Source organism: Semicossyphus pulcher, unplaced genomic scaffold (assembly GCF_022749685.1).
Source record: "Semicossyphus pulcher isolate SPU_LCO1_2020_fin unplaced genomic scaffold, fSemPul1.0.p SCAF_11, whole genome shotgun sequence".
NCBI lineage: Eukaryota > Metazoa > Chordata > Actinopteri > Labriformes > Labridae > Semicossyphus > Semicossyphus pulcher.
In genome coordinates, this window is record NW_027211615.1 from 15,141,406 (window position 1) to 15,158,275 (window position 16,870).

At 43.3% G+C, this 16,870-nt stretch overlaps 1 protein-coding gene across 1 annotated transcript; it reads left to right on the top strand.

Annotated features, from left to right (window-relative positions):
• Positions 1-14,426: 14,426 nt before the first annotated feature.
• On the top strand, positions 14,427-16,669 carry lratd1 (LRAT domain containing 1). Its single transcript, XM_069657350.1, has 2 exons — positions 14,427-14,576; positions 15,024-16,669. The coding sequence occupies exon 2, from the start codon at positions 15,061-15,063 to the stop codon at positions 15,847-15,849; it is 789 nt and encodes a 262-aa protein (XP_069513451.1). The 5' UTR covers positions 14,427-14,576; positions 15,024-15,060; the 3' UTR covers positions 15,850-16,669.
• The last annotated feature ends 201 nt before the right edge of the window (positions 16,670-16,870 follow it).

Here is a 16,870-nt window from a genome sequence, read left to right on the forward strand (position 1 = left end):
TTTAAGGTTTGGGTCGGAGCCAGAACAGAATCGTCAATACCCAACCATCCAAACCATCTGAGCAGCATTAAGGTGAACTAATGTTTCCCAGCTCCCCAGGAAGAGTCCGGTCTTCTGCTGTACAACAGTATCTCTAAAATGTTGTTACTCTGCAATAAGCAGCCCTTTATGATAAATTTGTACTTGAAGAACTTTTGAATAATGAGGGGAAAACACAGTTAAGCACACCCTTGTGCATCTAAATTGCTCACAGCAAGTTTTAAAAAGGATAATGGGCCCAACCCTGACATAATGTGGTTGAAATCATTACTAGAGTTGGAGTGATTATAATGACCTCTGTCTTGGAGTCATTCAGACTTTGAAAGTTTTTAGACATCCAGCATTTGATGTCAGACAGGCAAGACAATATAGAAGACATGTCGTTACTACTGGATTTTAGTGGGACATACAGTTGAGTGTCATCAGCATAGCAATGGCTTTGAATGTTGAAATTACTGAATATCTGCCCCAGTGGAAGCAAGTATATTGAAAAGAAAGAAAACACAGGGGACCTAAAATGGAACCCTGTGGAACCCCGCAGGTGAGAGGGGCGCTTGAGGAGGAGAAACCGCCGATTTTAACTGAGAAAGATCTGTTTGTTAGGTTAGAAATAAACCAGCCCAAAGCCACATCGCAGATACCAACAAAAAGACTTCAGACGCTTGATTAAAATTCTGTGGTCAACTGTGTCAAAAGCTGAGCTAAGAGTAAAAACATTCATCTGCTGTAAGCAGTAGGTCATTAAAGACCTTGACCAGAGCAGTCTCTGTGCTATGAAGAGAGCGAAAACCTGATTGGAATCTGTCAAAGATCAGATTTTCATTCATAAAAGAGGTCAGTTATGCAGAGACTATTTTCTCTAAAGTTTGGATACAAATGGCAGCTTGGAGGTCGGCCTAAAATTACTTACAGTTAGTTAGCTGCACACTTAATAAAGCAGCCGATGGCAATTAGCTCATACAAATGCAACCTTGTGCACAGTGCTTCTTTTTTATTTCCTTTTTGAACTTTGAATACAAACTTGTATTATATTATGGCTAATCCCAAGAACATCCAATGCAAGCAGTTCAGTGTGCCAAAATTTAGTATAGAGTGCAAGCTGAAGAGAAAAAGAAAATCCCAAATGAAATAGTGCTTGCATGCATGAAATTGCATACATGAACATGAGTGCAACAACTGTGTGTGAAAGACATGATGAAGATTGAAGGCACCTTGAGCCAACACAAGTTTGGCTCCTAAATTTACTGCCTGTGTAGCTGTGAAATAGGTCTTTTATTAGTGTGTGTCTCCTGACACATTACGGAGCCACTAGGGGGCTCTGGGGAAGAGATTGTATCGTAACCATTGCCACTTTAACACAGTGAAAAATAGGTAATTCTGTGACACAACTCTGTCTTTAATCCTTGTGTGTGCAAGCGCGCGTGGCTATGAACATGTGTGCGCTGGATGTGTACATATGAATGTGTGCGTGTTTTTACAGTCCTTAGGCTCTGCAATCCATAAAAAGAAATGTTCTACCTTGCCCCTGATTTGAACCCCCTTCATCACACCTTATTGTCTTCTAGTCCCCTTTCACACACACACACACACACACATGCACCCACACTAATCGGGGCTAGGCAGCCATTGTAAGAGGCAAAGGTCTGTGAGGCTGTTTGATAGCAGATTAGGCTGGCGTGTCAGACAAGAGCCCGGGCCACACAGCAGGCAGTCACATGCTGATTCTACACGCAGACACAGACACACACCGATTCAGGCTTAGTCAAAAGGAGGGTACATATTGGATAACATGGCACACATGAGAAGAAACCTAAAAAACCTTTCTGAAGCCATACCTTCAAGGTCACTGCTGTTTAAGTATCACGGATGGTTGTATTTTGCAGTAGCAGTTAATAGATCACAAAGAGAGCTCTGTTTTTAAGTAAACTCTCTTTGTAGTTTTAGTCCAGATGCACACAACCGCAGCACAGCTTGTGAGGGTTGGATTTTTGGGGAAATTTGTTATCAGGAAGTTTGGTAGCGGCTGGCATCAGTCATGACCAATCTTATCATCGCCGCCTTTACTTTCCTGCAAAAGCTGTGCACTCTGCATTTCCTGATGAGAACAGCCTTCAGCACAGCTGCCACAAAAGAGTCTCCCAAGGGGATGCGATGTCCTTGTGCAGAATCGACACAAGTAAATACATAGCACCTTAAATTAAATTAACTTGGGAAGAGATAACGCTTTTGGTAACCCTGGCGCGGCGGCCCAAGGAGAACTGTGGCATTGTGGGGAAACTGCAGTGAAAAGCAACACAGACGCAGGGGTATTAACAGGTGACTGTGACATTGGGACAACCACAGGCCATTCATGTTCGCCTTGGATGGATGAAGTCAATTATTAAAGGCACAAACTCATATAATGACAGTTAATTAAATAAAGTTGTCTTTTATCTACAGTTGATCATACTGTAACGTCTTCCACAGAACGATTTTGTGTGCTTTTCAATAGATCTGCACATGCTTTTGTATCCACAATAACAGCATGAGCCACAGGTTTATTATATAAACCATATGCTGGGCACCTCAGGCATGGTCTGTGCAGGTGGGAAGTGCAAAGTACACAAATCTTGACATCAAAATTGCACCGTGGCGCCTGATAATAACCGACACACTCCCACCGTGCCTGTCCTAACCGTCAAACTCAGGAAAAGTCAATAAAACACATCCGTGTGGAGGTGAGAACGCAGCTTGTTTGTGCATCCAGTAAAAACAGCACGTCGCTAAAAACCTGGCTGTGTGCCGCCGCAAAGTGATAGCCCCCTGTGTCATCCATCTTTTGACAATCAAAGCCCAGTTTGTAATTTAAATTCATGAATGCTAATTCCTCTCTTACTTGCTGACTCAGACGTTTAACCTGCCGGAGTCATTTGCATTAACTCTCATTTGAATGTATGATTAGTTGTTTAGAGCTTTTCTATATAAAACATAACGTCCTGAGTGATACATGTGTGCGTTTTCTCTTTACAGCTAAACCACAAAAAATAAAGCTATCCTGCTATAATGTGTTATTGCAAATTGAGATGAAGTGTACACAGAAACAGCTCAAATTGGTTCTTTATCATGTCAGGGTATAAATTTGGCCCGATCCCCTTCGCCTTTTTCTGCAGGGCAATTTCCGTATATCTCACCGTTTGCGAAAGAATGTAGAAAACGCTGAGAGGAGGAAATACAGTTTTTAAACTACAGAAAAAATATCAAACAAATCCAAACATGATTTTCACAATTCACAGAACAAGTGTTAAGAATTAAAATGTCAGCAGACCCTGCCTGTTTGTAATGTAACAGACATTAGATCATTAATGTTGTCTCCATTGAGTCCAATCTTTGAACAGCATCAGAAGTTGCATTTTTCTTTCTGGTTGAGCAGCAAACAGAATCATGTTTTTTATATATTTCTGCTGATCGCTGGAATAACATCAGATTTTGCAGCTTCATTGAGCCACACCCCAAGAATAACTGCTGGCACTGTCTGGCTCAGAGGAAGAGTGGGTCACCCACCAATTGGAAGGTGGGCGGTTCGATCCCTAGCGTCGTCATGTTGAAGTATCCTTTGGCAAGATACTGAACCCCAAATTGCTCCCAAAGGTGTAGCTTATGGTCTATGAATGTGCCTGAATGCTTAGCTGATTAAAAGTACTGTATATGGACTGTACAGAGTACGTTTTACAAGACATGTCACATTCACCCTTTCATTCACTCACTGATGGCTAAGTGCCAATCTCCAATCAGCAACTCTGCAAACTCACACCCGACGGCTAAACCTTCGGGAGCAGTTTGAGGTTCAGTTTCTTGCCAAATGGCACTACGACATGTAACTGTAGCAGTCAGGGATCGAACCACCAACCTTCCGATTGAAAGATGGCTGACTCGTTGCATGGTACTACATTAGAGTATGAATGTGTGTGTTAAAGGGTGAATGTGACATGTAGTGTAAAATTGGCTGGTTGTAAGACTGGAGAAGTGCTATATAAGTAGAGTCCATTCAACTTCAGGTGTTTTTTACACCAGATTTTAGAGAAATAGAGGTCAAATTGAAAATCAGCAAAGTTTCCTTTAAGTTCTTCAAGCTTTCATTTGTTGCAGTGTGACCTCAGTGACCTCTTTACTCCTTTCCAGTGTTTCCGCCTAATACATTTTGCAGCGGCGGCCCGCTGCGACAAAATTATTACGCTATACGCTGCTGCTTCAGATTTCTAGAGCGTGTCCCGAAGTTGCAATTGAACGACTCCACTCTAAATGAACGGTTGTTTATATGCTCTCCTCTTTGAGGAAGAGCAGTGACACACTGACAGGAGTCACAGGACGTCAATCACACGTGAAGTCGTGGCAACCAAATAAACAACAGTTTACTCCTCACACAGAGTTCTAACGGCAAAAGAGGGTCCGACGTCGGATGCTCTCTGTTCGCACACTATCATGTGCAGTTCTGTTATGCAATGTAATCCATCCTATTGTGTATCTCTGTATGTCCATATTGTAAATGCATTGATTGTCGCTGTTTGCTTTAAAAGGTGCAGATGTCATTTGGTAACAATCGATCGATCGCTTTGATCGGTACGTCATAAATAACGTTCCTCTACACACGCGGCTCATGTGCTGTGAGAACTGAATTGCGAGAGAAAATATTTAACTTTTGTGACTTAAACAGACGGCTGATGAAGACAGTCAACACAGCAGACAGAAGGAGGGGGCGGGGAGCAGAGCTACAATTAAACTGTGGAAGTAAGAAAGAGCATCTAGAAAGAGGGTTATCCAGACTGAGTAAGTCTACATGTGATGTGCTTCTCACAGAAATCATTAACATATGCGATTAATTAATTATGCCTGTAATTAATGAGATTTTTTTTTTTTTTGTGATGTCACTAAGTGCAGCCTCAGCAGGCTACGGAGACCTGGCCAATCAGAAGGAAGTGGGCTTGTAGGGGCGGGGTTTCTCAAAGGGACAGAGCTGACTGAGTCGTTTCAGGCAGAGGCTGTATGAGGGCCTGCAAAGAGCACCAGTGTGAGAAAAATCAGGAGTTTCTTTAACTGTAAATGGTGCTAAGCTACTCCACAGGTATCACAGAGTGAAATACCGAGCTTGAAATGAGCATGATACCCTCCCTTTAACAAGGTAGAAATAGGAAGGATGAAGGAACATGAACATAAACAGAGAAACAACATTGGATTTGAGTGTTTCAGCATGAATGATCCTCCCGTCCACCACCTGGAACAGTTCTCTCATTGAAAGCTTTTAGCTCAGCCAGATATTCAGTAAACAGTTTAAATCAAACAACTTTATTGACAGGGGTAACACAGATTGGAAGAAAAACAAAGTTAATGTGTGCTAATGTGCTTAGAAAACAGGATGATGAATGTGCATTGGTTTAAACAGCGGAGGAGGATAATCACAGTTAAGGCCGCTGATCTCAGAGCACTAATTATTTTAACCTTTATTTATCTGGGTGAGGTTTGCTTACACACACTGACGTGTCGGCGCTGCCAGCTGGAGGCTGCTATCTCAGTCATCCACTGAGAAGTCTATTGAGGCGTTTGATAGCTGGGTGCTGGGCTCATAGACACTGTGGCACTAGATGTTCTGTCACGGAGAGATGAGATTATGTGACTTATGATCTTGCTGTAATCAGAATGACATTTTTCCTTCTTCAGTTTTTTTTCATGTGACTCACTTTGATTTTGCCTCTTCAGTGACAGGCAAGCAAAAATAAGAAATGAATCTGCACCAGTCATCCTGGTATAAATGTCACAACAGCTTCATCAGGAGCGTGTAATGAGGCCTCTGTGTCCAACATTGTACAAATACAACATTAATGTCAAGTGAGTATAACATAAGTCTCTCGAAAAGGCAATTCTTCCCATCAGTGTGATCAAAACTGTGACGGGACGTTAATAAAAAAAACAGCAAAGCTCATCATTACGTTTTGATGGCTGTGATCATATTGCACAGCTGGCACTGTGTACAAGAAACACACAGCCATATAACATCTGTGTCAAAGACAGTGACCTCTGCCTGACCTCTTTGATCCGGCTCCCTTTCTCACACACACTCACTCACACACACATACACATGGTCTGCTGGTGTTGCTGATGTTGGCACATTTGTGCTCTGGGACAAGAGCTGCTTCATTGGCACTGATTACCGCTTTATCCTTCCCCTGCAAACACCAGCCAACATCACCCTGCATACCAATGGACTACACCCACCAGAGAGAGATGAAGGAAAGAGGGGTAAGAGGGATGGAGAGAAACTGGGACGTAAGCAGGCTTGGCCAGTATGCCAACAATACCTACTGTCATAGTACTCCATACAATATGTTACAGACTGTTTCAAGCTTAATATCCTTAGCAGTCAGAGCATGGGAAATGACTTACAGGGAATTAGAGAAATAAAGTGTAATAAATTACCATACATTAAATCTTCAGTATAAACTCTTTGTGTGGCAGCTTGTAAAAGTAAAAGCACGTTTGTGCTCAAGATGCTCATAATTCAGGTCAAACTTAATCTGTAAGAATCCCTTATTTTGAAGCATCAGCACCTATTCTGTGTTTCTGTTGCTGTTCTGTTACCCTTTTTTATATGTAATACAGCCTACTTCTGTTTCATGTTGGACTTAGTGAGTAATTAATGCCCCACCACACTATAACATCTTACTGTTTATCCACAGTATCTTCTTTCATATGTTGTTACAATATCCAGCAACAAACAAGAGCTTACGGACGGCTTAGCTACGCTGTGGTGCATTTGGAGGCCTTCTGTCTGTGGCAATAGGAATACTTTCAACAAAGAAGTAAAAAGTAGATTTCATAAGTCATTAAATGCCCCCTTTTTCACTTTAAGTTTTGCTAGTGCAACCTCACTTTTTCAGGTGGTACCAGTAGCTTGCGGCGGCTAATGTTAGCTTATGCTAGCAAACGTTATAATTACGTTAGCTATCACCGACATAATCGAGTTAGCTCACTGTCTTGATGCTATTCTTTCTGTGCCACTGCTGCACATTTTATGGGACTGTCTTATAGAAGTAAGTGCAACATAAAAACGTGTTGTTTAAGACCTCCACTGCTGTTGTGATTTGAGCAGGAGGAAGGGAGGACGTCAGATGACATTATTAAACAGGTTGGGTTGAGAGATGAGTCGTCAAAAAATCTGACGTTAAAATTGGAGACTGCTGTTTGTTTCACTTTTTAACAGTGATCATAATTCTTCTTCTATAAGACAACCATGGTCATTCCCTTATATTTACTGTTCAATGCTGTAACCATGACAACAAAAGGTTCTAACCTGAGTGATTTTATTCACCATAACCAAACTTTAACCATAGTTGTGTTACGTCATTTTTAACTCACAGATAACTGAAACCATCCTGCTGATAGTGGTATCAGACCAGAAACACCTCTATGGCAAACAGTATGGACAAACAACATAGACTATGTGAGTCATTCAATTTGCAGGACTTATTAGGAGTGGCCACTGTTCAGCAAATTTTACGATAAAAGCTAAGCTTCTGGGATCGGCTATTTTTTCTATTGACCAGTAAAACAGGGTATCAGAGATATAGCATAATGAAAGAGACAAGGTTAATAAACCATGTGTTTGTGCCAATGCACTCTTCATTGTGTTACAAATGTCTGTCGACTCGACATATTTTACCTTCACACTATGATTTCGTAAGTTTGAATTCAGTGTGTCGGTCTTCTGAGAAAGGTGAAAGTCTTTGAAAAGCACTAAGTCGAAGATGGAGAGGACGTGAATCTGCAGAAGTTAACATTCACAGCCACATCGATGGGCTTCAGATGTGTCAGACGAGGGCCCCTCTGAATGAGTCACAGTCCGCAGTCTGAGGAGAGCTGATAAGACCTGACGGAAGACCTGCCTTTCAGCGGGGAGACAGATGGAGTTGGAACAAAACGCATGACACACACATACACACACACGAACACAACCTGTCCCTACATACACACAACCAGGGTCAGACAAATATAGAGGATTCTGGTAAATTAAAAAATCCTGTCAGTCACAGCTGCAAAACATCTGAAATATTGCTTCTAATATTGAATTTCTCTGAATGCGTCAGATAAGAAAAATAATTGTACATTTGTTCAGCTTTAAATCATGCCAAGTTCTAGAGGAGACACTGTCAAACTTAACAGGATTTAAGCAAACGACTTAACTTGAAATCCAAATTCTGTTGGTTTTTCCATTTAAAAACCACAATTCACTGTCAGTAAATTAGCAGACATCACTCTATTTTTAGAGGGACATGTTGTGCAAAGACAGACAGCACACAGATGACGTTGTTATGTATCACAATAGAAGGACCGGCTGTGTTTGGGGGGAGCATGGAGGGAGACTTTTGGAACTGGTGTTGCACAGAAACACATTTGCCAATCCAATTCTTCATGTTGGCAAAAGGAGCGTTTCGTGACCAAACTATTCCAAATGCTTCCCCCTGTTGAATTACAAAATGTCTTGGGACAGCTTGTTGCCATATGTGACTGCTTGGACATGAACCAGAGTGTTTAAGCCAGTGAAAGACTCAACTCTTCAGACATTACTAAACATCTCTTTTAAAGATGTTGCTGTTCCAAAAAAATAAGCCAAGCAAGTCCAGTTTGTCAGTTCACTTTAAAAAACCAAACCCTCACGTCTTAATCACTTGTAGCAACATCCACCATCCCCAAATGTCTGTCCACTTGCTTGGAAAAACAGATAACTCTCTGATATCATGGCAAACATCTTCCATTTGTGGCACAATTAATATGCTAGGACAGCCTAATTGATTTCTTGCAGGACTTTCGACATTAATCTGGTTATTTATGCCATAATTTGAGCCCACGTTCGTTATCTCACGAAAATCCGAATGACACATGCAAATGCTGACTGAAAGAGGAGGAATTGGATTGAAATAGATTTCAGCATATAACAGATTTACTTTCATGAAACTGACAAGGTCAATTACTACTCTTTGTCTTGGGATGTTTTCAGCCATGAATATTATACATTAGTAAAACTTTTCCAGAGCCAAGCAACTTTTATCAGCGTGAGATCATGCTAATGAAAAGTCTGTAGGCCAAGCTTTATCCTGACATATCCATTGCTAATGCTACGGCTTATGCCTTTTTAACGTTTCCATTAGATTCATTTTGAATTGTGTGACTGGAAAAATTGGTGAGTTTGCAAACAAAATGAAGAAACTAGCTTAATGCATGACTAGTGTAGGAACTGAACTAGTATGCTAGCATTTGTAGCTAAAGTTAGAGCAACACTTATTCTATTCTTTACACTTTGATCGATTAAAAAAGCTACACATTTTCGTAACACACAAGACAATTGCCCTTCAAGGATTACGTCCCCATGTTGATGAAGCACCTATGCTGCGTAAGCAAGCCACGAAACAAAACATACGGCAGTGGTAGCCCTTTAACTAGCTGCATTACTAGCTTACCTACATTTCTCATTATAGTAGTATTTTATCACCTAAATATCAAATATCTACTTTTTCTGCTGATGAAAGATGCACATTCAGATGCTACCTAAATAAGCTAACACAGCCAATGCTAACCAAGGCAACCATCACAATACAGTCTGAAAAAACATCAGCTAGCAACTTGTTAACACCAACCCACAAGCTAGCTACATTTTTTTCACTGTCAGTTCTGAGAAAACTGAGTAGATAAAGTGTAGGGAAGATGCAAAAGACAAGCTTCAACAAATATCGCTTTTGTAGTTCCTAACATTGACCAAAAGAGGGTACAACAAAACATGCATGTCGCTACAAAACAAGTTGGCTAGTCAAACAATTAGCTTAAATCGTATGTTAATATAGCTGCTAACATTAGAACAATGTGGTTCTTGTAAAGAAAATTCATGAAGTATAGCACTGACTTTGAATGAAGTTGGTTCAATGTAAGTCAAAGCTTCAAAGTTGTAGCTACCTTTGTCATGTTGCTGCTTAGCTTGCTACATTTCTCTGGAGGCTTCAGTTCAGTCAAGGCTCATTTCATGTAAAGTAGGTGTTAGCTTAGCTCACTACAGTTTTCAAGTAGCTTGCCACAGCCTGAACAATTTATAATGGGCTCTTCTCTTGAGTAAGGCAAATTACCAGGTGTGAATATGGGTTTGAAGCAGGGTGTTTTTTGGAAAAGAAAGGGAAAAAATCATTGCTGTCAGCAAAACAACAATACTGTGGTTAAATAAACCTTTTTCAAAAAATAACATAATTATCAGTCATTGGTTTTATGCCAGTGTGGATTTTTCTAAAATAATTGCCTATTATGCGGTTTAACCAAGCAGACACTGAGCTTCATTGCTCCCCCTTTCCAACCACGATAAAGACTATGCTCAGTCCGAGATAACACCCTAAAGGAGAGTCTTCACTGTGATTATAGATATGATGATGATGTTGATGGCTGCCATCTGCATGCTGGAGGGTATAATTCAGGTATTGTTTTCCAACACAAGTAGCATCAGATTCTTTCCATATAACTTTAACACTTCAAAAGAACACTATATTTCATTGCAGTGTGTTATAATAAAGATGAATTAACAGCCCTTCATATTTTTTTTTCCCTTATTCAATTTATACTGAAAGCCTGGAGTTCTGTCAGGGCTACGGCATGGATGCCATATGTTGGACATTTCCATAGGGGCAATATAATTGCAAAATTAATTCCAGGTACATACACACATGCAACTGGTGTGAAAAATGGTCATGCAGCTTAGGTGTCATTATGTACCATGACACACAGACAGGGGAGGTAATTGTAGTGATTGTTGTGCAGCTGCAGCCTTCATAGACACAGGGCTTGTTTTTTCTGCTGTGTTTTGTGTTTGGCTCTTCACCTCGTGTTTCACAGAACTGTTTCCTACGCTGGGCCGAGAAATATGGTACACAAGAATATTTATTATTCAAGGTGCCATGTATTTATTCCAACTACATGGTTTCAGATTCCTCCTCTTTCAGAGAGGTTATCAAAGCGAGAACAAAGAGTGCGCTGCTTTAAAAGAGACAGAACTACAAGGTGGCCGACAAGGGCAAGCGAGCTGCAACGGCCCAGAAGATTTCCATCAGGAGAAACAGGCTGGAAATTCAGAAATGCGCAAATTCAAACAGGCAAACAATAATCTGCTACAAATCCAAAAATGGAACCTTGCTGCAAATGAAAAACATGCTGCAAATAGCCAGAACAGATGCATTAACAGTAAATCTGCTGCAAACAATGCAAAGTCAAAACACGCAAACAAATGCAAAAGAAAAATGCTGCATATCCAGCCATCACGCCGGAGTGGCTCACACCAGGGGGAATACTACGAAGCAGGATTTGCGAATTTTCAGTACTACGATGGTAGTTCACTTCTTACCCGGTTAGATCGCCATCGTAACCAATGCTGAACTAACTCCTGCTCTGGAGCAGGTTATGTTGGAGATGAGCAAACAACGGCCCTTTAGTGTGAACTCGCTCATAGAAACCCTGGGTTGACTTATGGAGTTGATAACCAGCGTCACGTGACCGTTTAGCTCGAGTGCCTTTGTTAGGTTAAGTGAAGCCAGATCAAGAAAACAGACTCTGTGTGTGTTGAACTCGCTTCGTAGAACAGGCCCCAGGAAGCTGACAGGGAGGATAATAAAGACGTGGTCGGGATGGGAAGGAGTTAGAGGGTTGTCGCCGGGCTTCGGTGCCGATCTCCAGGGCCATTATTGGGGATTCGGTGGGGTCAGCCCCGGTGTGCCAGGAGCTAAACCCACCAAGAAAACCACCTACCACCTCCTCTCCCCAAAGAATACATTCTACTTAGGGCCCCTTAAAAGTGTTTTTCAGAGTTTGCGTGTTTTTGACTTCGTTTACGTGTTTGCATTGCATTTGCTGTTAATGGCTTTTCACCAACCACATCTTTGGGCGTACCACATATCAAACACCTGATCTCTGTCTTAAAACAGCCCATTTACTCCGGTTAGTGCTGAACACCCAGCTGCTACACCTCTAATAATTCTGCTCTTTTTTTCCCCACCTGACACTGCTCTGTAGCTAACCCTGCTCTCTGACCTTCCTGGAGACGCACGAGCAAAAAGATTATTTTTCTCGCCAGGATCAATAGTGTATCACAAAAAAAAGCTTACAGTGTATTTTCTCCTACCAAGAAAGAAGTCTTATAATGATTCTGTGATTTAGAGAATAGAATCCTGAAACACAACCAGCACAATGTTGACATGGCACGGTTCTCTTCTGCGTGCTGACCTCAGCTCGAACACGAAAAAATACACTCCTCGCTGTTTATTTCCATGCACACAAACACCGCCTGCGCCTTGAGGGTTTATGGGTTGATGTAGTGCAGTTACTTCTCAAAAGACACTTCCTTTATAATGCATATATATATATATATAACAAAAGCTTCTTCACCGTGCATGAAAATATGATAAATAGCTGCGTGCAGGATACAGCACAACACATATTATGGAGCTGCTTGTGCACGAGAAAAATGCATGTTTTTGTGCGTGTTTGTGTGTGCGTATGTCAGTCAGTAAGTGAGACTCAAACACACTGATGTTTGAATATGTTGGTGCGTTAATTTGTGTGTGTGTGTCTGTTTTATCTGCATGGTATGGCGCTGCAGCGTATATGATTTAGTTAGTAATTAGGGAATAGAGACGTATCCAATTATTGAGGTTGTGAAATATCACCCTGTCTCAGTAGTTATTCCAGCACTGTCTGCACCCTGCCTTATTATTATACCAGCTGCATATATGATTAGCTTATGTGTATGTGTAAAAGAAAGAGAGAAAATACAGTATATGTGTGTGTCCAGGAAAGGCGGCGTCTACAAAGGAAACTCATTTCTGCTCATTGTAGATTATAGGTGGCAAGACCACATGCCCGGAGGAGCTGTAGCCAAAGCCATTGCTGACTGTCTCATGACACCTTGAGAGTGTGTGTGTGTGTGTGTGTGTGTGTGTGTGTGTGTGGGCCAGAGGGCTGCCAGCGGAGAAAAAAAATCCATCTTGTATGTATTTTTCTCTTCCTGTCTGACTTTACGTGAGGGAGCACACACACACACACACAAAAGTCTGCGCTACATCATAAACCAATCACACAACTCTTGCAGCTCCACTGTACATAAGGCGATCAATCAGATACATGCACTACTGCTCTCTAAAGGAAGTGCAAAAAAAAAAAAAAAACATAGAGGGGACACTCTCGTGGCTGCGTGGACGTCTGTGTGTGTGTGTGGGAGAGCGTGTAAACCTGCACAATCATATCTCACCTACTGCAAAAAGCCACCATCCGCTCCGCCTGTCACCAGTGGAAACAAAGAACAGGGACCGTTCTGTGTCAGCAGCTGGAGAGCTGCAATCTCCAACCATCTGGGAGAGGAGGGGAAGGAGAGAGAGATACTCGGAGGAGCTCTCTCCGGATGCTGCCAGATAAAGAAAAAAAAATAAAGAAGAGAAGAAAAAAATGAGCAGATATTTCACATGTGGAGGAAGGCATGGGGTGTGATATGAACGGCAGCGTGGCTATCTGATGAAAAGAGGACGTGGATGGCACACTGTTAGTGTACTAACGTTTATCTGGCATGCCCAATATACAAGTGTACGATATATTATTCATGCAGAAGTGAGCCACACAGGCTGAAATTTGATTTGCATTTCATTTCAGTCATATTTTGTTCCGAGACACAACATCGATGCAAAGTAATATAATAAAGAGTGTGTATTAATCTCCCTGTAGACTCCTTTGTTTTGCTCCTACCTTACACACACACCTGCCTGCAGCCCCTCCCTTTACAGGCAAAAACACACTGGCAGATATGAGCGACCAAGTGATGCAGAAACTGTGGCATATGGAAATAAATACACATGGGGGCTGGAGGGCAGAGGCATGCTCTTGTATTCAGGAAGGTGGGGACTCGTTTCTTGATAAGGATGCACTTCTGGAGTATTTTCTAGATAGTAGAAATGTTTATAGCGCCTCATAAAAACCGGAGCTCCTCTCATATGCTCGTCTTCAGATATGCAGGCTGTTATCACTTCCTCGTGTTGCCTTGAACTTGCGTACACACACACACACTCCGCTGATCATGTAGAGAATTCCTCAGCTCTCTGACAACAAAAACCACGCCACGGTAACAGCCGCTTATCGCCGCCAGACGCCCTGCGCGCACCTGATTGGGTCGTCTCACTGACTGGCACATTTCTCCACGTCTCCCATTGGCTCGGCTGTTAATGGACCAGCCACTGTGCTCCAGTCAAAACGCACTGAAGGCGGAGCGCGCGGGCCGAGGCGGAGCTCTCCCTGGTCCTTAAAAGGAGCTGGCGCTGAAGAAGTGAGGTACTAGCACGCACGACAGCCGGAGCGCCCAGTGCGCGGTGCGGAAAGTGACACACGAGTGTGAGAAGAAAGAGGAAAGAAGAAGAGGAAGAAGGGATGCAGAGGACCGTGAAGCCCTCTGTACTAATGGAACATAAGGATATTTAACCATCTGCCCGGGGAGCGCACAGGTATCCTCTTTTTTCTCCAGTTTCTTGTCATTTTGCGCCGTGCGTAAAGACGCAGGACTTGCTTTTATCCATCCACAGCGCCTTCTCTCTCCTCAATCAGCCTTGTATTATTTCTCTCTCCTTTTTCCTTCCTCGTTTCTTCTGCATGGGAACAGCAGACTCTTTTACATTCCACTGGAATTAATGATTGATTAATGGGTGTGAGGGAGCAAGGGGCAGCAGAGCATTGATTGTGTTAGTGTACTCTTTCAGCTCAATACCACGCGAGAGCTCTGTACAGGTGACTGCTCAGAAGTGTTGAGTGTTTTCTTAGCCTACTCTCTTATCTATTGAGCAGAGGGATGTGCATCCTTATTTGTTAAAGCTGTATTTAACGCTATTGACACCTCACTGTGTGTATCTCTCTCTCTCTCTCTCTCTCTCTGTGTGTGTGTATCTCCCTGTCAGACACCGCAGTCCATGCCTCTGCCCTGCCAGGTCATTGATGGGAAATCAACTGGATCGGATCACCCACCTCAACTACAGCGAACTGCCCACGGGGGATCCGTCCGGGCTGGAGAAGGACGAGCTTCGGGTCGGCGTCGCTTATTTCTTCTCTGACGAAGAGGAGGAGGTGGACGACCGCACTCCGTCCGACTGCGGCTTCACCAAGGACCACAGCCCGGCCGAAGAGGGACCTTTCTCGGTCAGCGAGGTGGAGTACTCGGCCTTCTGCGCCCAGGAATGCATCTTCTCCAAGCTGCGGGAGAACGAGGACCTGAACGTGTACTCGGCCAAAACTTTGCTGACTATGTGCAAACCGGGGGACCTGCTGGAGCTGGTGGCCACGGCGCAAGCCCCCCACTGGGCCATCTACGAGCAGGATGACACGGTCATTCATCTGCACAAGGGCGAGATCCGCAAGGACAGCCTGCTTGAGATCAGCAGCGGGCGCCACGGGAGGATAGTCAACAACCGGTACCGGTACCGGCCGCTTCCTCCTGACCTCGTGATGCAGAACGCAGCGGGACACCTGGGCCTGAGCAGCGAGGAGATATGCTGGACCAACTCGGAAAGTTTCGCAGCCTGGTGCCGCTTTGGGAAAAGGGAGTTCAAAGCCGGGGGAGAGGCGCACTCGGCGGAGCAGCAGTATTTCCTCAAAGTGCATCTGTCCGGCAGCGGGGTGCACACTCTGGTCTTTCGCAGCCTGGAGGACATGATCCGGGAGAGGAGGCGAGTGGACGCCAGTGGAATTCTCAAAGAGCTGTCTTTGGTTAACGGGGGCAAGGAGTGATCAGGGATTCCGTTTGATATCCTCTCCTCCTCCCCCCCTTTTCTCCCCCTGCTGCCTCTTCTCGCCAGCGCGCGCACACGGACGCACAGTGTTGCGCACAGCCAACCGTACTCGCACACAAGCACACAGACGCACACACATGCAAGGACCTGTTGGTTTTGGACTGTCTGGTTGTTGCGGATGGACCCTGGGACGCGCCTGGACCACATGGAGGCGCTTTGTGGAATTTCCATTCAAATCGCAGATTGTTTGAAAACTGAGAGATCGCGGCCATATACACAGACAACGCCCCTTCAGATTAGATTCTGTGCGAGTGGGACTCACCACTACTCCAAAACCCATTTACCCCGAACAGCGAAATCACCTTTACAAACCGCACATTGCGCACACGGCTCGGTTTGGTTTTCTCTTTAATTTCTCGGGATAATGGATTTGGCGCCTGCTGCGGCAGACCAGACGGTGAGACCGGGAGAGGTAGAGATGTGTGTGGGGGAGAGATGAAAAATAGGATCTGGGATGGCTCTCGAAAAGTCTCCCTTCTATTTTTTTACTGTTAGCTTTAAGTCCGGGACTGACCATAAACCAGATCCACTGATCCATAGACCTCTGGTGGCTACGCAGTTGCCTAAATGAAGCATTTGGCTTGTCCAAGCTCCCCTTTTGCCATAACAAGAGTATTGTCATTCTCACAATGCTGCCATCCTGCTCCACAGCACTGGATGTAAATGTAAAATTGTATTCATATATTGATTTCAATTTGAGTCCCTTATTTTTGTATTTAAGTTTAGTGGAATTAACCCTGATCTCTTTTTTGGTTCAAATAAATGGAGGTTGAAATATGAAAATAATCACTCTGGTGCTGCAGGTGTTGTTTGGTCACACACACACATGATCTCTCACTCACACACACACACATGATCTCTCACTCACACACACACACATACATGGAGGGATATCTGAATTATTGATGCTCCACTGCCTCCTGACCTGCCTCCAGCCAAATAGGCTTCATATATCTCCA

Bases quoted from the DNA above. Each gene is read 5' to 3' on its own strand.
- lratd1 (XM_069657350.1), top strand. From the start codon at position 15,061: ATGGGAAATCAACTGGATCGGATCACCCACCTCAACTACAGCGAACTG.